The sequence below is a fragment of the Geotrypetes seraphini genome, chromosome 1, assembly GCF_902459505.1.
Source record: "Geotrypetes seraphini chromosome 1, aGeoSer1.1, whole genome shotgun sequence".
NCBI classification, from domain to species: Eukaryota; Metazoa; Chordata; class Amphibia; order Gymnophiona; family Dermophiidae; genus Geotrypetes; species Geotrypetes seraphini.
This window is the reverse complement of record NC_047084.1, coordinates 537,474,649-537,500,580: the sequence shown is the minus strand read 5'-3', so window position 1 is coordinate 537,500,580 and position 25,932 is coordinate 537,474,649. Positions and strand designations below refer to the sequence as shown.

General features: G+C 39.9%; 1 protein-coding gene across 9 annotated transcripts in view; it reads right to left on the bottom strand.

Moving 5' to 3' along the window:
- Window positions 1-25,932, bottom strand: part of APC (APC regulator of WNT signaling pathway) — a 344,325-nt gene that overhangs the window by 109,274 nt on the left and 209,119 nt on the right. For all 9 annotated transcript variants that reach the window (XM_033929104.1, XM_033929106.1, XM_033929103.1 and 6 more), the window contains one exon: window positions 16,401-16,484. In XM_033929104.1, the coding sequence (XP_033784995.1) occupies window positions 16,401-16,484 (84 nt within the window). The remainder of the gene's footprint in view (window positions 1-16,400; window positions 16,485-25,932) is intronic.

Here is a 25,932-nt window from a genome sequence, read left to right as displayed (position 1 = left end):
TTTTTTTAAAAACCTGGTGGTCCAGCGGTATCCCTACGCTAGAAGGCTCTTGCACCTGCCAACGCTGGAGGCAGCTTTGTTGTTAAGGCCTGGCTTCTTTAAGCCTTTGTTGTTAAGGCCTGGCTTCTTCATTTAAAATTTGCTGCTGTTGCTGGCTTCAGCCCTTCCTCTCTGGCGGGTCCTGCCTACTTCCTGTTTTCATGAAGACAGGACCCGCCAGATAGGAAGACCTGAAGCTGGCAACAGCAATTAATTGTGAATGCTGCTGCCCGATAAAGTTCAAGGAGGAAAGGGAGCAGAGGGGGAGAGAATGGTAGGGCATGGAGGAAGGTATGCCAGACCAAGGGAAAGGAAGGAGTAAAGGCCACATGGAACAGAGAGAGAGAGAGGGCGGACATGGATGGAAAGAGAATAGAGGGCAGTGAATGGAAGGGGCAAGACAGAGGGTGAACAGTAGATAAAAGGGTTAGAGAGAGGGAGACAGACATTGAATGGAAGTGTGGGGGAGAGGAGGGACATCTGCTGAATGAAAGTCTGAGGGACAGGGGGAGCAGACGTTGGAAAGAAGTGGGGAGGAGAAAGAAAAAAGGGCACATGTGAAGGAAGAGGATAGAGTTAGAAATAAAGATAGACAGGGGGCTAGGGAGAAACACAGACAGAAAGAATGACAGACAGCGTCCAAGGAGAGAGAGACAAATTAAAAAAAAACCAGACAGACAGACATCTACTCTAGCACCCGTTAATGTAACGGACTAACACACACAGAAAAAAAACAAACACACATACAGCAGGCAAAGAGACAAACATCAAAACAAACACAGACAGAGAGACCACAGGGAAGTGGGGGAGGGGAGGAAAATGCTGCACAGGGAAATGGGGTGGGAGGGAAATGCTGCAGCACAGGGAAATGGAGGGGGAGGGAATGCTGATGTAGCTACTGCACAGGGAAGTGGAGGTGGGGAGATAAATGCTGCTGCTTAGGGGGCAGGGAGAGAGACAGATAGAAAGAAAGACAGATAGTGGGAGGGAGGGAGACAGAAAGAAAAGAAGAAAGAGACAGGGGCAGGGAGAGAGACAGAAAGAAAGAAAGACAGATAGTGGGAGGGAGGGAGACAGAAAGAAAAGAAGAAAGAGACAGGGGCAGGGAGAGAGACAGAAAGAAAGAAAGACAGATAGTGGGAGGGAGGGAGACAGAAAGAAAAGAAGAAAGAGACAGGGGCAGGGAGAGAGACAGAAAGAAAGAAAGAAAGACAGCGGCAGAGAGAGACAGAAAAAGACAGAAAAACATATATTCTAGCTCCCGTTAATGTAACGGGCTTAAAGACTACCGTATTTTCACGCAGAGGCCTGAGGCACATGGTCGGGTTGGGCCCATGTGCCTCAGGCCGCGCCCCCAGGTGGGACCTAAGGCTCCAGGGCCTATTCTGATTGGCCCACGCGCCTTAGGCCCCACCAGTAGGCGGAGCTTTGGGACGGATGGGCCAATCCGGCCTCATTCCGTCGTTGGCTGCCTGCCGGACAGGCGGGTTTGGCTCCCGTCTGTCCGGCCAACTACCAAAGGTACGGGGAAGGGGGGTGGGGGTATCGTGGGGGTTGGCTAGGGGGGTCGCGGGTCGGCTGGGGGGGCGGTCGGAGGTTCTTGGGGGGGCGGTCGTTGGAGGGAGGGGGGTTTGCGTCGAGGGCAGGAGGGCCTGGGATCCCTCCTGCCCGTAATGTAGTGCGGGGTGGGGGTAGGGGGTCGCCGTGGCCAGGAGGGTTTGGGCTCCCTCCTGGCCCGATATTGTCGGGGAGTTGGGGAGTCGGCCGGGCAAGAGGGCTTGGGCTCCCTCTTGCTCCGATCGTGGATGCGGGTGCGGGTGGGAGCGCGTGCGAGCGGTCGTTCGGGGTGGGGGTGCGAGCGGTCCTGCTGGGGGGGTGAATCGGGCGTCGGGTGGGGTGGGAACTATGTAAAAAAAATTTTTGTATACCGCGCTCACGCGTATAACGCGCAAGGGGTATGCGCGGTAGGTAAAAACGCGTATAACGCGCGCGTTATATGCGTGAAAATACGGTAGTTCTCTAATAAAGAAGTAGAAAATGCAGTATAAACAATTTATATATCATTGTCTTTTATGTTGTTACTGATTTTACTTGAATTTTATATTTGTATTTTTGTAACTCACTTAAGTTTTAAGTTGGATATAAATTTGTTAAATAAGTCATTTAAATATATAATATATAACTTACAAAGTCACTGACTATTTCTGTGTGCACAGTCAAAATGATTATTGAGAAATAAAATATGTATGGTATCAAGTAATGCTGTCTGATTCACAATTCAAATTGGTTCACCGATTCAGTTCCGGTGAATCGATTTGAATCGATTTAAAACAAAAAAATTGGCTTCCCGATTTGGCTGACCCTCCCCCCTTGCCCCCTAAAGCAGAAGTGGTAGCGCTGCTATGCTGGCCGGCCGCTGCCGCACCCGCTTTAGAGGGCGAGGGGGAGGGTCAGTCGGGAAGTGCTGCTGTCCAGCTTCCCCCCTGGTGTCCGGTTTCCCCCTCCTGGCGTCTGGCTTCCCCCCCCCTCTGGCCTCCCGGCACCATTTACCTTTGATGAGCAGCCTGCAGACAAGATCACGGTGCTAGCTATCTTTGCAAACTGCTTCAGAGCTGTTTCCTTCGTCGGGATCCTGCCTCTGAAGTCAGAGGAGGGGCGGGACCGCGATAGAGGAAACAGCTCCGAAGCAGTGCAAAGATAGCTAGCACTGCAATCTTGTCTGCAGGCTGCTCCTCAAAGGTAAATGGTGCGGAGAGGCCAGGGGGGAAGCCGGACAACAGTGGGAGGCTAGGGGGAACACGCAGGCCTCTCGTGGGGGGGGGGGCAGGCCTTTAAGGGGGGATAGGCCTTTAAGGGGAGAACAAGCCTTCAAGGGGGGGACAGGCCTACAAGGGGGGGACAGGCCTTCATGGGAGGGGGACCCTGGTGTAGAAGTACACGGAGGGAGGAAAGGGGTGATTCAAAGAGACATGCAAATGCCAGACTTTGGGGGGAAAGAAATAATGGATTTAAAAATAGAGGAGAGGGAGAGAGATTATGGACAATGGAAATTAGGGAGGGAAGGAACAGAAAGGGAGAGAAGTTGGACACAAGGGATGGTATGGAGGGGAGGATAGAGAAACTGGAGAGGAGGGTAGTTGGGAAAAGAAAGGAAGAGATGGTGGACCCTGGGGTGGTGGGGAAAGAGGGAGAGATGCTAGATGAAAGGATAGTTCAGAAAAGGTGAATCTGTGGATGGAGACGAAAAAAAGGAAAGATGCCAGACCTCCAGGGGAGGGAAGGGAAATGGAAGGGGAGGACAGAGATGGCAGATGAATGGTTAGCACGGAGAAAGAAGAAAGAAGGAGACCCTGGCAAGCAAGTTATCAGAAGACAACCAGAGCCTAGGACTAACAAGATTTGAATAATGACCAGACAACAAAAGGTAGAAAAAATAATTTTATTTTCTGTTTTGTGATTATAATATGTCAGATTTGAAACGTGTGTCCTGCCAGAGCTGGTGTTAGACTGCAAACATGAGCTAGGATTTAACAGAGAGAGGAAAAGTCCTTTTTGTTTCTTTATTTTGTTTACACCACAGCGCCAGTGTGGTTAGGAGAAAGCAAAGGGGGTGAAGAAGCTATAAAATAAACTCACCAGGATGTTTGAAAAAAACAACACACAATTGGGCAGGAAAATCGAATCGAATCGAAAAACCAATTCAATAGGCTGAATTTAATCGAAATCAAAAATTTTTTTCCTAAATCAGGCAGCACTAGTTTCAAGACCCTATTTGGATCAGGCTTCTCTGACCAAACTGGAGGACCAAGAAATGATGAAAGTACTGTAATTAAATAGGCAAATGGTAACTTAAAAAAGCTACAGTTTTCCATGGCCAATGGTCAAAAGTGTACAAGTGACAACATTATTTCACACATTCAAGAATGCCCCCTTAGAATTCCAATTAGATATGCAAAGACAATTTAGTCATGGGGTAAAACATTTTTTGATTTGGCAAAACTCAAATAGAATCTTGGGGTCTGAATGTAAGAATATGTTTTATGCAAAGCCAATACAACATACCAATCAGAGAGCACCATCCCTATTATGAAGCACAGTAGTGACAGCATCACATTAAGGGAATGTTTCCTATCAGCAGGGACTGGGCGCTTGTCTGGACTTCAGGAACAATGAATGAGAAATGTAGAAAAGTAATTGAGAAAAATCTACTGCCCTGAACAAGAATGCTAAAATTGGAATAGAAATTCAGCACATACCATATTAGCCATATATTAAAAAACCAATTACATAGTCAAAGCCTCAGTAGCGTGGCTAAGGAACAAAATAGCTTGTGTGACCAATTTAACAGTAGCCTATGTTAACAGCTTCCTCCGTCAGAGCTGTAGGTATTGCATTTTAGTTTTGTTCTATGGTGTATGTTTTCCAAACACACTTTTTTTCCTTAATGACATCATGCATGGTATGTTGAGTGGGAAAAAAAATCTAATAAATCTAATAAATTGAAAGTGAAATGTAAGTTCAAGGGGATGTAGTTGTAGAGTATGTGTAGCCTCTGTACACTGTTCCCTAAGCTGAGTGGGAGTCTTCCAACTAAAATCCTGCCAATGGGGGTGCTGTTTCACTATCACATTTCAATAATGAAAGATAAGCAAGCTCTGTAGGACTGTCTGTCCCTAGAAATTGAAAACACAATACTGAAGCACTCTCCCCCACTGGCAGCAATGCAGTTGGAGGATTCCTGCTCAGCTCAGAAGGAACAGTGACTCTAAGGGCTCCTTTTACAAAGGTGCGCTAGCGTTTTTAGCGTGTGATAGCTGAAAAACTACTGCCTGCTCAAGAGGAGGCGGTAGCGGCTAGCGCGCGCTATTTCACGCGTTAAGGCCCTAACACACCTTTGTAAAAGGAGCCCTATATATCAGATGATACAGCCTCCATATATTCTAATTCTTAAAGTAGATGTTAATTCAGTTCTTGAAGGTGCATAAAAATAAGTTTTCCATGATGTAGAGTCTAGTATAACGTACATAACCCTGTATGAACAAGTCATTTTCTCCTCAATTTGTGGTTTTTTAAAAAAATTATTATTATTCTTTTCTCTCCTTTTCTTAATATCAAAACTGATATTCTGGCAATTGAACTGTAGCTCTATTCAAGATGTCTTATATTGATGTTACTTGGACTTATACCAAATGGGATGTTGTAGGCAAGCCCAGGAAATATTGATTTAAAAGTATCTTAAAGGTAGAACAATATTGTTTAAGTGGAAAAATTCAATCATATTTTTAAAATGTTTACAGAAGCATTTGTGCTTTAGAGCATCTTATAGTGGATAAGAAGTTGCCATTTTTTAAAAATAAAGTTAAAGCAATAAATGTCGGCTCCCTCTCAAGGTTAAGAACATAAGAGTCATCCTAGTGGATCAAACCAAAGGTCTGTCTAGCCCTGTATTCTGTTTTAAACAATGGTCAATTCAGGCAGTTAAAGCCTGTCCATGAACCCCATGCCTCAAAGTTCTAGCATAGTAAGGGCAGAGCGATGGGGGCAGTCCACAATGGGTACAGGGAGTTGGGGAGTAGTCACAAGCCATGGTCCACAAGCACATGGCCATTAGCTCTGTTAGACCCTGCCCCTTCTGATGTGACATAAGAGTGGGACTTGGGCGTGATAGTATGTGATGATCTTAAGATGGCCAAACAGGTTGAAAAGTTGATGGGCGAAAGCTAGAAGTATGCTAGGGTGCATTGGGAGAAGTATGGCAAGTAGGAAAAAGGAGGTACTGATGCCCCTGAGTAAGACTCTGGTGAAACCTCATTTAGAATATTGTGTACAATTCTGGAGACTGCACCTTCAAAAAGATCTAAAAAGGATGGAGTGAGTCCAAAGCAGGGCTACTAGAATGGTGCATGGTCTTCATCATAAAGCATATGAGGACAGACTTAAAGATCTCAATATGTATACGTTGGAGGAAAGGCGGGAGAGGAGAGATATGACAGAGACGATTAAATATCTATGTGGCATAAATGCGCACGAATTGAGTCTTTCATTTGAAAAGAAGCTCTGGAATGAGAGGATGAAGTTAAGAGGTGACAGGCTCAGAAGTAATCTAAGAGAATACATTTTTACAGAAAGGGTGGAACAGTCTCCCAGAAGAAGTGGTGGAGACAGACTGTGTATGAATTCAAGATGGAGTGGGATAGGCACATGGGATCTCTTAGAGAGAGGAAGAGATAATGGTTACTGCGGATGGGCAGACTAGATGGGTCATTTGGCCTTTATTTACCATCATGTTTCAATGTTTCTATACCAGCTTTCCTCTGCACACTGTAATCTAATCAATGATGGCAGATACTAACCAACCAACTCGCTTTATCTCCTTCAGTGGGCTACTCCTAGATTAAAGAGACTAAAATTGAGCTTGACCTATCACAACAGGCACAGCAGGGGCTGGCAGAAATGTTCAGCTACCAATTTCCACATCCCCACCAATGGTGACTGCACAGCATGCCCGACATCATGGGATCAACACAATACTGGCAATCTAATATGTCTTGGAATAATATATCTCTCCACTAAATGTTCCAAGCTTATTGAATCTTCTTTCAAAATCTTATCCACAATGACACAATGCCCCTTTCCCATACACTAGAGACCTAAAGAACACATGAGTGAAGGATTCCTGGAATTTTCCTCCACCTGCAAAGGCTGATTGCCACTTCCTATTGCCCTGGTTCTTTATCTCAAAGTTTTCCAATTTTTAATTTGAACTTCATTCATCTATCAGTAGATATGAGAACAAAGCTGAATAGCCAATTCTTCCCCCCCCCCCCACCACTGCATAGCCTTCATTGGTAGGGTTCAGTGGGGACCTGTACTAGTGTGCCTCACCAAAGATAGGCCAATGGGCTCTAACTTGGGCATCTGAAGGACTAAACCCCTCTGGCCTCAACCAGGGAAAAGACCATGGCTTGAACCTCAGGAGTAACACCAACCAAGAGTCTCAACAACGCAAGATTCAGACCCGACTAGGAAATCCCTTTGCACCAATCTAACTTACACCATCTGTTAGAGAAAGAGAAATATTGGAGAGTTCCAGACTGCAAAAGCCCTTATACCAATGATGTCACTGGAAAAGTTCAGTATCTCTTCCTCTATCTGCTGGTAGGAGGGCAGAACCCATTGATCAGAATTGGTCTAGCAGGATAAAGAAATGTTATTTTAACCCTTTAATTGGTAGATAGTAAAAATGGCTGCTTTACATAACTTGATGTTGAACAAAAGAAACTGTGCCAAGTAACAGGCATTTGAAGATACAGATCTCCCATAAGAGCCATAGAAACACATGCTTCTGAGCAACAATGCCAAATAAAGGGTTAAAGAAATGTTTCTTCTCAATCTTTACAATCTCAAATAATGCCTACATTTTATTATATATTTATATGAAAGAGGAGGAGCGGCTTTGTTGAGGCATGTTGAGTCTGGCTCAACCTGTTCAGAGAGATGGAGGTGGAGACAGCCAGAAGTTGGGGGAAGAAGAAGAAGAAACTGGGGGTTTGCTTTATTTTTCTTCTGTTCCCTAAGATTTGTTCTATTTGATTCCTTTTCCTCTGCATCTCCTTCCCTGTTTCCCCTCCTAAATACCTCTTTAATCCCTTTTGTTCATCTCTTTACGTTCCTTTTGCTTCTTCATGTCGTGTCCAAGTCTGAATCAGGCAGCCTACAATCTCCCTTCATATTCTCATCCCCTTTGTCCTTACCTTGTTCTATTTAGCTAGAAACACTTGCTTGCAAATTGTTACACAGGTACTTTAGCTAGACTGTGAGCCCACTGGGACAGAGAGGGAAATTACTTAAGAGTACCTGATTTTTAGATATGAGACCACAACTGAAATCTTTAGGGGCTAGATATGGGCTCCTTTATCCAGCAATAATGAAGATCACTATTGCAAATAAAACTCAGAATTTTACAGATCCAACAAAACTACAAGAATTTCTGGACCAATATGAACAACCCATGACATCCTAAACATCTTAATGGAAAACCTAATGAGAAAAATGAGTATGTATAGATTTATTAATACTTTACTAAAATATTCACCATATAAGAATTGATTTTATTAATAATATGACTTACAGTTAAAATTTAGAACTTTGAAGTGGATTCAAAAAACAACGGACTGGAACTACATGTGCTACAGCACACACATGGAACTATACAAAACCAACATTCTTTGAAGGAAATAAAAGAAATAAAACAAACTTTATAAGAGTACATAAACTTATACTTTTTAAAGGAAAGTTTTATAAACATTTTGAAGAAAATGTACTTACAGAAGAAAACGTGGATTAAATGGAGATCCGAATGAAAATGGAATCCATTACATTTGCAGAGAAGTAAATATGGTAACTAAATATGGGAGTGGTTATATACAAACAGGAAATGTGGTTGATGGACAGGAAAAATCTCCAATCACGCTGCTGGGGAGTTACAAAATACAAAACAAAAAGAGATTGGACAACAGAGAGAATATCCTGTAAAAGGAAGTGGTTCCTGTTTTGATTCTATCTCTTAAAAATCTCTCTGCCGATTTTATTTCAAACTTTAATTAATTCCTACACCCCACCTCCTCCTTATGTGTAAGAAATAGTGAATTATATATATCGAGTGATGCTTACTATTGAGGCAGACCACTTACTCTCTTTAGATAAATTTGGAGAATATAGAGGTGACAGGGGATGTTGTACTTTTGAAAATAAAAAGAGTCCCAGGGAGGAAGCGTCACCTTCCACGGATAACCTTTTCGAGACAAGCTGAATATGTAATGATAGGAGTTCATGAAAACTAATTAATAACTCCTCTCTGATTCTAAAATGTTGCTAAGTTTGTTATGAAAGAGAGGAGATTCAGTATGGAATAACACAGAATAAATCCAAAAAGACTATGCTGTATGTAAGGTATAACTGATTTTCTCCTTCTCGAATACTGAACTAGCTTCGAAGTTGTTCAGCGCTTTTATTTCTCTGACACTTTGACTGACGGAATGTCCTCGATACTGACAAAAATAAAATCAAGTCCCTAGTCAGGAAACATCTTCATTACTTGCTCTCTCGAGGGAATGATGAATGTCTTAGACTATTTAGCAGAAACAATGAGAGAGGAATACTGAATCCTACAAGGTTGAAATAATAGGCAACACAAAAACGGTTTTAGAGACAGAAGTTGGGGGAAAGAAAAGAATCTAAAGTAAATCTAGGAATATGAATATTGACTTGCATCCATAGCGCTAAATGCCTCAAATAGAAATGTAAGATGTGCAGGATCAAAATACAAATAACCTAAGTAATAAAAAAAAAAACAAACAAAAAAAAAAAACCTCATATCGTCACTCTGCAAACTTTCCTAAAGAGATTTAAGATTTGAAAAACTAATGGATTGAAGTATCTCAAATTTAAAGAAAGAAATAAGTGCTTCATTTCACGATTCAATAAAGGAGTCTTACAACTGGGAATTTTACCTAAATCTCTTCCTCACAACACAAATTGGAATAAAGGTTGAAAAATAGACTGATTGCAACAAATATACCTATATAAAGACATTTTAAGACACACAGACTCCACTTCATGATCCACATAGTACTATTAAAATAATAATAATATTAGATATCAGTATAATGAATGTAAAGTTGATTCTTGATAAATATATGTAAGATTGTAATTCTCATTGATAAATCTTATATAGATTTATCAAAAGATAAGATAATATTTTCTTATATGGATTTAAATACATTAACTTTTTATATAAAATTTATATAAGAAAATATTTATTTGCTAGATTTATAGGAAATATATTAGATAAAGGGAGATAAATTATTAGTAGTAAATAAAGAATATTTTATTTTAGCTTGGGGGAGTTATTTTAACCTAACCTCATCTTGCGTACCCAAGTATTCGTATTTAATAAGAGGGGGGGGGAGGGAGGGAAATAGGGATATGGGAGGGAATGAGAAAGAAAGATATAAAGGAGATATAGAAGTAATAAAAGGAAATTATAATTTATTAAGTATATTGGGAAAATATATTAATAAAAAACATTATATATCATTATATAGAAAATATATTATAAAAATCTCAGCTTTATTTAAATTAAAAGAATCAGATGTTCATGGAAGATGGGTAAAAGTGGAAATATGCACGGGAAATACAACCATGAAGTTGTTTAATATATATGCCCCTAATTCAAAACAAAATGAATTTTTTTAAGACTCTTCAACAACTGATCTTACCACTGGCTACTTCAAATCTAATAGTAGCTGGGGATTTTAATGCTGTTATGGATCCTTTATTAGATAAAAACCCAAGTAGATATATGAAATCGATGGGACTAGATAATTTGGTACAAACTTGTAATTTGACAGATATTTGGCGAATACTTCATTTTAATGGACAGGAATTTTCTTTCTGTTCTCATGTTCATAATTCTTTTTCAAGAATAGATTATATATTTATATCAAAACACCTAGCACATCAAGTAACACAAGCTGCCATTGATCCAATCATATTATCTGATCATGGTGGAGTGTGGATTGAAATTAAAATCACAGATCAAAATACAAATAGACCAATATGGAAATTTGATAATACATTGCTTGCTGACCCAATATTTTGTGAGAATTTTCAAACAAAAATGAAAGATTATTTTCAAATGAATGATAAAGATGAGATCTCTAGGGAAATATTATGGGATGCTTTTAAGGTATCAATAAGAGGACAAATTATTTCTTATTCGGCTTATCTTAATAAACAAAATAGAAAACAATTTTCTAATTTGGAAACAGAAATAAAAATTTTAGAATCAAAATTAATAGAAAAATGGGAATATTCTATACAACAAGAATTATTAAAACTTAAAGTAAAATACAATGAATTCTCATCAAAGATGATAAGAAAAGATTTATTCTCCCAGCAGGCATTGTATTATGGAAACTCAAATAAGTCGGGAAGAATATTGGCAAATTATCTCAAAGCGAAAAAAAAGAAATCAAAAATAATTGCTATAAAAGATGAAAAAGGTGACACATTAACACAAATTGAACCTATTTTAAAACAATTTCTAAAATTTTATAAATCTCTTTATACTTCCGAGATTTATTTAAATAAAGAAAAAGATGGTTTAGAATTTCTGAAAATGTTAGAGGGTCCAAAAGTTCCTTTTTTTTTTTTTTTTTATTTCAATAATTTTATTGAATATTATAAATAATATACAAAAAGCAGTTCAAGTACATAAAGATTGAATAAAAAAAAAATAGTGATGTATAAACAAGAGAAACCATAATTGCATTCATTTGCATATAACAGATTAGTAAGAAGAATTCAATGTATTTGAAACTGCTAAGAAAAGAAATAGAAAGGATAGATGAAGCAGAGATGATGAAATAAAAGAAAGGAAAAAAAAAAATAAAAAAAAAAATTTAAAAAAAGAGAGATAGAGAAAGAGAGAGAGAGAGAGAGTGGCAGAAGTGTCTACGAGGCAGAGTGAACATATGAATCTAAGAATGACCAAGGTGATTTATTTCGCACCAAATTTGTAGAGAAACGGGATATCATATTCTTTTCATATGCATATGATTCGAATTTGTGGTACATGCTCAAAGAGTTCCACCAAAAGGTGTAGTCTAGTAGTGTGGATGACTTCCAATTTTTCAAAATGTGCATAAGAGCTGTCACAAACATGGTGTCAATGAGTTTAGGAGGACAGTTTGATAGTGCAAAACAAGGATGTTGAGAACGAAGGATTATAATGTCCATGGAAATATCTTCTGAACATTTGGTAATAGATTTTATAGTGTCCCATATACGAATCCAAAAGGAATGAACCATAGTGCAGTGAAGAAGCATGTGATCAAGAGTTCCAGGCTCTTTCAAACAGTTCCAGCAAGTAGGATCTTGTTTCAGTTTCGCTTTCCACATTCGAAATGGAGTCCATATAGCATTCCACATAACAAAGAACATTGATTGTGAAACTCTTGCGGATAATAGAGGACGGTTTGTAGATGACCAGAAGAGTTCCCAGTCTATTTCAGAAAGTGTGGTCGTTAGGATAGAACCCCAATGGTTCATAGATTGAGGTGTAAAGGTGAAGGTGTGGTCTCTTAAGATACTATAAAAAAAAGATATCGCCTTACCTTTCAGTAAAGCCAAAGTAGACCAGTGACGAATAGTTTGTTGAGAGGTCATAAAGTCAAGGCGGATTTGAACATTAGATAGAATTCCAGTAAGCGTAAGCCATTGAGGATATGTAGAGGATGGGAGTGAGTTTACAGAACAGAAGGTATCAAATGGGACAAATGAAGTGGAGGAGATTAATTGATGAACAAACCACACACCCGCCCGCTGCCACCTCTTCCATGAAAGAGATCTACCCTTATTTTGAATTTTAGGATTATTCCAAAGGGACATGAGTGGGCCTTCAGCAACAGAGATCTCAGCAGCTGCATCTAATAGTTGAAAAGCATGTTGCGTTGCACTTAGCAAAGAATATTTTCTCAAGTGTCTAGGTATCGACACTGTAAGGAAGCAGGAGATGTGTAGTGGTGCACATAAAAAGCATTCCATTTCAAACCATGCTGGTTGATCCTGTGGATAAGAATCAGCAATCCAATGAGCTCCGTATTTGGCTAAGGATGCGATGTAATAATAATAAAAATCAGGTAAATTTAAACCACCTTTAATCTTAGAGGCTTTCAGCTTGGCGAGAGCAATACGAGGTTTTTTCTTGTTCCAAATAAATTCAGAAATTTTCGTATTAAGCCAATGAAAGAGTGACTTATGGCAGAGAAGGGGAAGCATAGATAGAGTATAATTAATTTGTGGGGCTAAGGTCATTTTAATGGAGACTATTCTACCCCACCAGGACAAATAAAGCGGGGACCAACGAGATGTAGTACTTAAAACTAAGTTTTTGATTTTAGATATATTGAGATTCTGAGCAAGTAAAGGGTCTTTATGTATTAAAATCCCCAAATATTTTACAGCTCCTTGTGACCATGGAAAAGGAAAATGAGCTAGATCTGAGGAGGAAATGTGATCATTTAGCGGAAAGATCTCTGATTTCTCCCAATTAACAGAATATCCAGATATTTGAGAGAATTGAGAGACGATGTGGATAAAATGCGGTATAGAGATTTATATAGTTCCTGAACATATAAAACGAAGTTTGGAAGAGCCAATATCATTAAAAGAATTAGAAACAGCGTTGAAATCCCTTAGAGTTGGATCCGCTCCAGGTGGTGATGGATATACAGTGGAATTTTATAAAACATTTCAAAATTTATTATTACCCTATTTATTAAATCTTTTTCAATATCAACTTAATAAAGGATGTATAAATGGCACTATAGCAGAATCTTTAATTATTGTTTTGCCAAAGCCAAATAAAGATTCCACATTGGTTTCAAACTATAGGCCAATATCTTTAATAAATGTAGATGGAAAAATATTAGCAAAAATACTTGCATTAAGATTGGCTAATGCTCTTCCCCATATTATAGGTATGCCTCAAACAGGATTTGTTGCTCAAAGACATTCATCTCATAATACCAGATTAGCATTCCATATGTTATACTTAACAAAGAAAATGAATGAGCCTACTTTTGCTGTTTCTTTAGATGCAGAAAAGGCTTTTGATAGAATAGAATGGACATTTATGTATCAGGCTATGGAATGGTTTGGTATAAGTCCTGGATTCATACAAATGATACAAACATTATATAACTCCCCCTCTGCTAGATTATATATTAATAATACATTTTCAGAAAAATTTAATCTACAGAGAGGAGTTAGACAAGGATGTCCCTTGTCTCCTTTACTGTTTGATATAGTGTTAGAACCCTTAATATTAGCAATCCAACAAGTAAAGGAAATACAAGGTATACCTCATTCAGATAGAGAATACAAAATATCAGCTTATGCTGATGATTTATTATTATATTTGAGGAATCCAGAATCCACCATTCCACAATTGCTTGAACTAATTGATAAATTCGGAAAGTTTTCAGGATATAAGATAAATTGGAATAAATCAGAAATACTTCCATTAAATGTACACTGTACAAAAGGTTTATTTAATACATTCTCTTTTGTTTGGAAGGAGGATACTATTAAATATCTTGGAATTTGGATCTCAAAAGATTTAGAAGACACAATGAAAATTAATGAAAAATGTTTATTACAAAAAGTGACAGAGATGTGTGAACAATGGAATCCTTTACATTTATCTTGGTGGGGAAGAGTACAAACAGTTAAAATGATGATCTTACCTGTAGTTTGTTACCAAATGGGAATGATACCAGTTTTCTTTCAAGAATCTTTTTACTCAAAGTTAAATAAGGTATTGACAAAATTTATTTGGCTTGGGAAAAATCCCAGAATTGCTTTAGTGACATTACAAAGACCAATTGCGGAGGGAGGGGTAAATTTTCCCAACTTCTATAGGTATCATCAAGCCTATATTTTACGTCAAGGTATGTATTGGATCCTCCCAGAGCCCACTGATAATATTCCAGAATGGTTCTGGCTTGAATGGAGACTCATGTTTCCTTTACGTCTTAGTCATGTAGTTAGTATCAAAATGCCAAGGCTATACAAAGAACATAAAATATTCATGGATACATGGAAAACTTTAAGATACATAAGTAATCTAACTCCTATTCCAATTAGCAAATCAACAAATCAAACAATTTGGTTAAACCCCAAGATCAAAATTGGCGGTTTCAAAATAATCTGGAAAGATTGGATGATATAATAAAAAATGGAAAGTTGCTGGAGTTTTCACAATTGCAACATAAATTTGATCTTAAAAAAACACAATATTTTAGATGGTTGCAATTGAAGCAATCCATTCAGGTAGGGTTCCCTGAATGGAAAAATCTTACTAATTATCACAGTTTGGAATTCCTATGTTTCCAGATTAATTCAACAGGTCATGAAGCTGCACAGTGGTATAAATTATTATCCGATTATATAAATAAAAAACCAAAAAATGGTCTTAGAGACATTTGGAGCATTGAGATAAAGCACCAAATTAGTGCATCTAAATGGCCACGACTTTGGTCTTGGAGGTTAAAATGTACGGTGTCAGCATCTATGAGACAAACTTGTTTTTTTCTTTTGCATAGAGCTTTATGGACCCCTACACGTTTACATAGAATTGATAGCTCTAAATCTAATAGATGCTGGCACTGTCATGTTGAAATTGGGACATTAGACCATCTTATATTCTTTTGTCCATTCATCTTAACATTCTGGAAATCAATTTGGCCCCAAATTAATAGGATGCTAGAAAATCCAGTAGCCTTGACATATGATACTATATTATTTGGAACAACAATGAGAGCAAGAAGTCAAATATCATCAAATAATAACAAACTTCTTTTTATTTTAACTGGAATAGCAATACAACAAATCACATTCAATTGGAAAAAACATGACAGATTAAATTACACATTCTGGTGGAATTCTGTATGCCATATATACAAAATGGAGCTCACTATAGCAACACAAAAAGGACATATAAATGAATTTCAAAAAATATGGAAACCATTAACTGAATATTGTAAAGAATGATTAATTTTCCCATATATAGAATTTGATTAGAGAGAAAAAATGGATGAGATCATATTTCTAAATATTATATAATATATTAATACTTGATATATAATATGATATATGGAAAGAATAATTTTAGAAATTTAATTCATATATTACTGAATAGAAGGGAGGGGGGAGGGGATGGGTTATTATTATATTAACTAAGAATTATATAAATTTAGTTTTCTGAAATATTAATATGAATTTTATATTTTCTTTTGATGTAACATGAAAATGAATAAAGATTTCTCATTCTGTATTGATAGGGAGGGAGGGAGGGATGGGAGATTATTATATTCAATAATAATTGTATAAATTTAAATTTCTTATAAAATATTATAACTTTATAATATATTGATTTTCTAAAGAAATGTTAAATTTGATATTAATGTGAGTTAATCAAGTGTGTTTATTCAAGTTTATAATGAATTTATTTAAAAACACTTGTTGTAACATAAGAAAATGAATAAAGATTTATAAAAGAAAAAGAGTACCTGATCAAATCGTCAATCCCTTGTTTAATTCTAATATACTGTATTTGTTCTTGTGTAAACTGCCAAGAACTTTGGATTGTGCAGTATACAAATATTGATAAATAAATAAATACACATATGCTACAAACAGAGGATTCATACGTCTAAAAAAGAACACTAAGGAAACACTGAAAGTTCCTCTACCAATTTGTAAATGACACCCTTAAAAAATGAACACAGACTAACCTCTACTTCTGCTGCCTGGGACTGTAATTGTTGCCGTACACGAATGATGTCTTTTTCTATTTGTTGAATCCTAGCCACTCTTTCCTAAATAAAAGCAAGATAGTATGCAGTTTGTTGCTTTGTTTCAATAGATGTAAAATATAACAATGTCACTAAATTATATCTTTATACCAACAAACCCAAATAAAGAAATACAGTGGTACCTCGGTTTACGAGTGCACCGGTTTGCGAGTGTTTTGCAAGACGAGCAAAACATTTGCAAAATCGGCACCTCAGAAACCGAGCGCGCCTCGATTTGCGAGCGCTCCCCCCGCGATATGGTACCCCCCGCCGCGACCTGAGGTCCCCCAACCCACCCGAGCCCTCTTCTTACTTCAGTGTAGCCTCCGCACTGGCACCGGCACCAGCATGTCCTGCCGGTGCCTGAAGATCTGCCTCCTGTGCTGGGCCTTGAGCATGTGCGCATGCTCAAGGCCTGAGAGTTCACGTTCTCTCGAGAGAATGTGAACTCTCAGGCCTTGAGCATGCACATATGCTCAAGGCCCAGCACAGGAAGCAGATCTTCGGGCACCGGCAACAACGCACAGGACATGCTGGTGCCGGTGCGGAGGCTACACCAAAGTAAGAATAGGGTTCGGATGGGTTGGGGGACCGCAGGTCGCGGCGGCGGGGGGGGGGGGGGGGTGCCGGATCACCGGAGGGGGGGAGGGTGCCAGTTCGCAGGGGGGGAGGGTGCCGGTTCGCGGGAGGGGGGCCTTCGGGGGGAGCAGCGCTGCTGGCCTCGGGGGGGGGGGGGGGGGTTGGAGGGTGGGAACCTATCAAAGCGAGTTTCCATTATTTCCTATGGGGAAACTCGCTTTGATAAACGAGCATTTTGGATTACGAGCATGCTCCTGGAACTGATTATGCTCGTAATCCAAGGTACCACTGTAATATAAAAGATCTTTCAAAATTAGAGGCTATGGAGATCTAAGTTCAATTGTTCAAAATAATATAACAACCAATCTTAAATGTAAATAACAATATATATAAGTGTATTGAGGATCCTTAGTTTTAACAACTCTGCTCAGGAACTCCTGTATAAAGCAAGTTGTTGATTCTCATTTACCCAAACGGGTAACAAGTTGTAAAACATCCCTGAATCTTTCAGTGTATGAGTGCAATCAAAATAATAAAGTGAAAAATCAAGCAATATATTTCCGCAAACTCAATTAGCGTCCAATCAATGTATTCAAAATATTCAACTCAAAAGTTCAGACAGAAAATAATAGCAATGCAAATGCTGATGTCCCAAAAAGTTAGTAATTCTGATGTACTTAATTTAAAAACACTGAATCAGAAGACGAAGACTGGCCTCAACAATCAGACAAGAACACACAACAGGAAGTTGTGAGGACAAGAGTTATTGTGATATATTCATCAATAAAGTGACCTTTTGAACTATACAACCTTGGCTGGATTTCTGACATCTTGTCCTCATGACTTCCTGTTGTGTGTACTTAATTTAAAGCCAGATTCGAGCGTGCGTTGTAATATTTGCTCAACAGAGCTCCGTTTCAGAGGGAACCCCTCCTTCATCGGGAGCAAATGTACTGTTTAGCTTGTCCAATTGAACTGTCTGAAATGGAGATAATGGAGCTGACACCACACTCGAATCTGCTGTCAGCACATGTTCAGAATAGTCCACGGAAAGAGGTGTAAAGTGCACATGTGCTGGGAAAAGCTCATCAGGTACAGGTACGCCCAAGTTTGCTCCAATTACCAGAGTGTTATCAAAATCCCCTCTTGCCGTCTTATAATAGCAATAGAGAAATCAAACATCTCAATATCGGCCTCATTAATGCAAAATCTCTAAAAAGTAATCATATTATTAAAGACTATTATAAAAACCATCATCCATAATGCCATCCGCTGTTGTAGCACAAAACAGGTGTGGATCACAAACACATATCATTCATGGGCTTTTGAATTTTACACCACGTGACCAATCCCAGTATGCTTTGCAAGGTTTTCTAGCAATAAAGCAAGTAAATGCCTATAAATGTCATATGCATACGCCCATGGATGGCATGGGTGGATAGGAGGTGCAGAGAACTACCAGCAAATGCTATGTTGCTGTTTCAATCATAGACGTGTCACGGCTCTTGGATGGTTTAGTGCAGGGGTGTCCAATGTCGGTCCTCGAGGGCCGCAGTCCAGTCGGATTTTCAGGATTTCCCCAATGAATATACATGAGGTCTATTTGCATGCACTGCTTTCATTGTATGCTAATAGATCTCATGCATATTCATTGGGGAAATCCTGAAAACCCGACTGGATTGCGGCCCTCAAGGACCGACATTGGACACCCCTGGTTTAGTAGGTCAGAGTCAGCACGGGTTCAGCCATGGGAAGTCTTGCCTCAACAATTTGCTTCATTTCTTTGACGGTGTGAATAAACATGTGGACAAAGGCAATCCAATTGACATAGTGTATTAGATTTTCAGAAAGCCTTTGACAAAATTCCTCATGAGAGACTCCTGAGAAAATTAAAGTCATGGGATAGGAGACAATGTTCTATTATGGATTAAGAAATGCTTCTCTGCTGCAGACTTATGTGCCTTCTTGTTCTTTGAGATCACAAGACAGAGCTTTTTTGGTGTTCCCACTCTTCATTCTGTCTCTAAAGTTGCAAATAGATCACGTATGTTCCAATGTTCCAAGTAGCCGGACCTTTACTATGGCACTCGGTTCCAGATTCTATCCATCTGACTTTTGATTTTTTTGGCATTTCAGAAAAGTTTGAAAATCCATTTTATTCGACTTGCCTTTTCAAATTTGGCTACTTTGTAATCTTGTAATTGCTTAGCTTTTTATTTTAAGGCACATGTGTAAATTGTTTATTGTATGCTGATATTTTAATAATCTGCTATGTTTTGCTTGACTATGTATGTAATGTTTTGTTTTATGTATGTATTATTGTTCCCTGCATAGATGGCTGATATGTGGGCTACAAGTGTCTTAAATAAATAAAATTACCACAGAGCCAGTCAAAGATATTATGAAAGACATTGTGGACTTAGCATAGAAGGCGAGTGTGGAAGGCTTTCAAGATATGGATCTCAGGGATATTCAAGACTTAGACACCAGAGCTGACAAAATAACAAAAAAATGACCCACTTGACCTGACTGTTCCCAAAGGAAAGGGATACCATACCATACATTTTCTTCTATACCGCAATTTTCCACTAGGATTCACTGCAGTTTACAACAGATTTAAGACCAGGACATGTACATTGGATGTAGAATTGGGGGAATCAAAGGGTACAACAAGATTTAGGGACTGGACATGAGGAAAGAGCAGAGGGTAGGCTCCTGGGATTTCGCTATACGTCCAAGGAGAAGATCTTAAGATTCTTTCTGAAGATTTTGCACTGGCATTGTTGTCGCAGGCAAAGGGGAAAACCAGTCCATGTCCCGGGTCCCTGGTATGCAAATGTTGAGTTGTGCAGCTTCTTCTTACATACGCCTGAAAATGGGTGGGGCAGTTTGTACCATTGGGAGTGTTCTTGCTTTGAGAAAGGAGTGTTCTGACTGTGATGTCTGCAACAAGTCCTGTGGAGTTCTCCTCATAGATGGCTTTGTGTACCATGCAAGCTGTTTTGTACTGTATTCTTCACACAGGGAGCCAGTGTAACTCCTTCAGGAGTGGAGAGATGCTTTCATATTTGCTCTTTTGGAAAATCAGTCTTGCTGCTGTGTTCTGGAGCAGTTGTAATCTTTTGCAATCATATTCTGCAATGCCTACATATAAGGAGTTGCACTCACATTAGTGATTTCTTTCGGGGTATTGCTCATTTTACTAATACTTCTTTGGAGCTTTCTTGCTTCACAAAGTCTCATTTTAGTGCTTATCTTCACTCTGCCCTTTAGCTCAACCTATACCCCTTCCTATTACAGTTTTGCACTCCCCTTTGCGGAAGGCTTGGCGATGGGTCTGCAAATTCCACTCTCTTAGTTCTACTATATCTCCTCTTCTGCCTTTACGCTTTAATGGGAATTTTCCACCGGGGGTGGATGGGGCTAGTTTTGTTCGTTGGGAAGCAGGGGGGATCCACTATTTGTTTCACTTGGTGGATGATGCGGGGAAAATTAAGCCCTTTGATGTGTTATGTCAAGAATTTGGCCTCCCTCGAACCGATGTCTTTGCTTACCTGCAAATTCACCATTATATTGCTTCTCTGCCTCCCGGCCATTTGGCGGCCTCTTGTCAAGAGCTTTTATCCACGGCATTTACCCTTGGATCTCAGCTCCTTGTTCCTCTCAAATTTCATCATAGACATCAAATTTCATCATAGACATTTGAAGGATGAATCCCCCCTGCTTGATCATGTTCGATTGAGGGATGCTTGGGCTCGTGATCTTTCTGTACCTTTACCTGATGATGTTGTCCTTTGTGCTGTACGTAAATTGCCTGCTTTTCGCAAATATACCACTTTTTGGGAACAACATTATAAATTGGTTTTACGCTTGTATATTTCCCCTAAAAGAGCTCACCTTTCGGGGTTTCGAGCCTCTTCTAACTGTCCCCACTGTGCTGCCCCTGATGCTGGATTGGGACATATGTTCTGGACTTGTCCTATTATTCAGTCCTTTTGGGAAACTATTTTTATTTTTGTTGAGCGTATTTGGAATGTTGCTCTTCAGCGTTCCTCTTTGTTTCTTTTTGGTGTCCCTCTTCACTTTACCCCTCGAAGACCGGGACTGCGGCATTTCTTCAATGGACTGTGGTGATTGCCCTCAAGTGTATTTTGCTTAAGTGGCTAGAGGCGGAGGGACCTGATTTTTCCCTATGGCGCTGCCGTCTGATCACTCTTTTGCTGTGGGAACGCCGGGATGTGCATGACTTTTCCTCTTTGTCTGGCCGAATTTTTCAATGCACCTGGGAGCCTTTTTGGAATACTATGACCCCGGTGGCACGTAGCCGCTTCCTGAACTGTTGACTTGTTTTCTTCTTTGCACATGTTGTCTGATTGTTTATCACTGCCTTTTATTTGACTGCTTTACTTGGATTGGGCTTGAGGGAGGACTGGGGTTTGGGGAGGGTTGGGGGTGGGGTGGTGATTTGTGTTTCTTCTATGTCTATCTTGTTCTTGCGTGGTGATTCCCTTTTCATTTTTTGGCTGGTTCTTATTGCTATTTACTGTTGGGGAACATGTAGGGTTTGCGCTTTGGGGTGGTTCCTATTTGTTGGGTTTTGTGCTATTTAAAAAGTGAGCTTCATTTTTGTGTCGTCTTGTACTTCTGTACCATTTCTTGAGCTCAATAAAATATATTTTACAATAAGGAGTTGCACTAGTCTAGGTAGGGAAGGAGGTCCGCCTGAGTGATTGCTCTGAAGTTGTATTGGCTCAGCAGTGGTCTGATTGCGCTCAACTGCCTGAGCCTGAAGAAAAATTTCCTGACCAAGGAGTTTATTTGGTCTGTGCAGGTGAGACCTTTGAGGACTGTTCCAGTTTGAGCGTTTCACCAGTTGTCAGTATCAGATCTGTGTAAGGTAAGGTGTTATAATTTCCGAACCATAGGACTTTGGTCTTTAGTTTGTTCAGTTTAAGGAAGTTTGTTGTAGTCCAATGTACAGAGGTCGCTGAGTAGTCATCCTATGTGCGTTGTGGTTTCGGTGAAGGTTTTTTTTTTTTAAACAGGGGTCAGTATGAAGATGATATCTGCGTAGGAGAGCATGTGGGTTAGGGGGTCTGTGAATTTCCTGCCTAGGGCACTTAGGTATATATTGAACAGAGAGGGGGGACAATGGTGAGCCCTGTGGGACACCACAGGTAGCCTTCCATGTTTGTGACCTGTCATTGTCCTTTCTCACCTCGTAGGTTCTGGTGAAGAGGAATTCTGTGAACCACTTCAGTACAGTGCCTCTTATGCCTAGCTCGCTGAGTTTGTATAGTAGAAGCGAGTGGTTCACAGCATCGAATGCTGCCAAAATATCAAACTGTAAAAGACTTGACTGTGTGCCCTTACTTAGATATGCAATTTTTTACATTCCTCTTGTGATTTAACAGCTTTGAACAACTTTGCGTTATCAGCAAATTTAATTATTTCGCTAGTTATTCCAATCTCTAGATCACTGATAAATATGTTTAAAAAGCAGTAGTCACAGCACAGACCCTTGGGGAAGCCGCTATTTACCCAGTGAGAATATTGACCATTTAAATTTACTCTCTGTTTCCCACAAGTTTCTAATTTCCTCAGAAGTCTTTCATGAGATCCTGTTGTAATCACATCATATGTCTTATTGTATTAATAATTGGGAGGAGGATGGGAGAAAATGATTGTTTTATGTATTACTTGTGTACGTTTTATGCAGTATTTTATTTTCAATTAATTGTATTCAACCCTGTGCTCCTGGGCTCATACCTTCAGCTGTAGAAGTGATCCACCTTTGGGTTTGCTGCTGAGGCCATGAGATCCATTTGTGGACACCCCCACCACTGAACACTTGTGCGGAGAGTAACCACTCCCTTGGGTCAAGTGTTTGACCACTGAGATAGCCAGCCTGAACATACTCCACTCCTGCAACATGTGCATCTGAGAGAGTCTACAGATGCGTTTCTGCCCACTGAAAGAGGAACTGAGTCTCTAGAAGTAACAGGGTTGTCTAACAGGGATCTGGGGTCCTATTTGATCACCTCTGATCACCCAGGACATTCTGGCCCTTGGCCACGCATTAGACACACAAGGTATTCTGGTCTTTGGCTACTCTCTGGCCACACAAGGTAAGGCTTACCAGGGTTTAGGCAACTGCCAGCATTGATCCCCCTGAGGGTCACCTTGAGAGCTCTTGACAAGCTCAGACTTCCCAGGCTGATTGCCCTAGTTGTTCTCTTTGATAGATTCTTTCGGTTCAGGGTGAGATTTTTGATTCCATGTATTTAGTTTGAAAATTTCCCAGTTTCCATCTTCCTAGACTCAGGAGGTTGCTTTGCCTCCACAGGGTTGGTTCTTCCCTCCCTCCGGACTCTCGTTTGTCTCCTGAGATAGGCAATTTGTCAATATGTAGATCATTTGCAAATGAACTCTTCCCTTGGGCCCCACTTAAGAGTTCTAGACCCAGGTTGTAATTTATTAACAGGTCCTACTGGAGAGTCTTTCTTCACATTCATGGTTCCTGGTGATGGTAGGTATACCCTGTCACAGGGGCACTCCTGGTGCCTTCTTGTCAGTTGACATAGGCCACTGCTGTCGTATTGTCTGGAAATATCCTGACTGTATTGCCTTCCAGGGACTGCAACACCAACTGAATGGCTCTGAGTTCCATGCGATTTATGGACCACTTTTACTGAGTTGGGGACCAACGACCCTGAACTGCGTGTCCATTGCAATGACACCACCACCCCAAAACCGTAAAGGTTGGCATTAGTTGTCGATATCTCCCAGGAGGGTATATGGAGTAGCATGCTCTTTGAGAGGTGTGAATACTTTATGGCTTTAAATACAAAGTGGTAGATAATGCAGCCATTCTTGGGATCTTCAGACTGCCAATCGAGTAATCTAACATGATCAGGCTGCAATCCTCATTGATCCCTTTACGATTTTATCTTAATTTTCATTTTCATTTGTTATTTTATTTAAATTTTCTTTATATAAATCATTCTTATAAAAAGGAGATAAACTTATGTTAAGTTACAGCGCCACCTCTTCCAAACAGTCCCGTTTCAATACTTCATCAGGGAAATGAGGTGAGACAACAACATACTGCGCTGCAATAAATAAAACTGTCCATTAGTTACCACTCTAATTTATATGAAAACTATATCATTACGTGTTCACATAAGCACAGAGTGATAATTCCTGCAATAGTTAGCTTGCCTTACATTAAGTCATGTGCTTAATACACTATGCTGTAACACCGCTGAAATAAGCAAAGAACATGGCCGCAGCATCTTCACTGCTCTGAATTTAAAAGAAAGGGGAAACCCTGTAACGTCATCTGAGAAATCCCTTATTTCACTGGATGAAACTCTTCACTCTACCAAAACCAAATTCGCTGACAGAATCAGCGCTTGAAAAATAGGCTCCTGCCCCGCCCCAACCTGCACAAACTTGGCATGATAGGGTAGAAAGGCCTGAGCATAATCGAGGGGTTTTAAGGCAGTTGGAGGCTAAAGCAAAAAAGATAGTTTAAAACTCAAGATGGCCAGTGAATTTGAACCAAAAATGACCCCCGGGGGGATGGCATTGAAGTTCAAAAATTACATGGAAAGGGATTTTGGAGGAGGGAGACTCTAGCTCTGGCCCCAGAAACCCTCAAATTTCACTTTTCCAGACCTACCCCCCTCCCATCCCCGATTTTCCTCATAGGCTATAATAGCCTTACTCACTGTGCCATGTGGTGCCTACTACTTCTATTTATCACTTAAATAGCGCTGAAAGGCATATGCATATACATTTTGACATTTAATAGACGGTCCCTGCTCAGAAGCGCTTACAATCTAACTTCGATATGACATATAGGGTTGGGGATGCAGAACCTAAGGTTAGAGGAAAATTAGTAAAAACAAACCTGTTTAACCGATTTGTAACCTAAGACCTCTTATGCCTTTTCTCTTGTTTCCCAAGATCTCTTATGCCTTACCTCTGTATCCTATTCACCTGTTTTTGGATGACTTTACATTGTACCTATATTCGCTAATTGTACCTATATTCGCTGATTGTCCAGCTCTTCTTTGTTGTAAACCGCCTTGAACTACTATGGCTTTGGTGGTATATAAGAATAAAATTATTATTATTATTAAGAGGTGGGCTTTTAACTTAGACTTGAACTGACAGAGCCCACTGTAGGGATTTGGGCAGTTTGTTCCAGGCAAGACTGAAGAGATGGAGTCTGGAGTTGGCAGAGGAGGAGAAGGGCACAGATAGAAAAGACTTACCAGCTGAACAGAGTTCGCATGCGGGGAGGGGGGAAGGGAACATAGGGCAAGATAGGTGAAGAGAGATAGTGAGCAGCAGCTGAATGCATTTGTAGGTCAGTAAGTGCTTATCTGCCTCAGCTCAGAAGTGCAGCTGGAACAAATGGAGAAGAATTCTATCTCACAAGCTCGCACTATGAACTTGGTCTTCAGGTAGCCAGTTGGACTGATGTTGGCCTGAGCCGCAACCCCCAGAAACTCTCTCACTGTGAAGGAGGGAGAGCCACGCAGCTAGCCTGCTTTTAATCCTGGCCAGGCCAGGAAGGAGCCAAACAGCTCAAGGATGTGAGCAGCTACTCAGGGAATGGCCCTCAAGATTCAAAAATATTATAGCAAGCTGGCTAGACAGGTGATCCCAAAGGCTGACCCTGCTAGCAGCAGACTTCTACCGTATGTCTGTGTCTTCTCCCAGGCAGAGGTCCTAACAAGAGAAAACCTCTGAGCACCAAGCCTCCAACTTAAAACAACAGGAAAAAAAACCTGAAAATAATAAAACTGCATAGCAGGTCAGAAATATATCTGAGCAACTTGCTTTCAGAAGAAAACCTGAGGGGGCAAGAGCAAGCCTACTG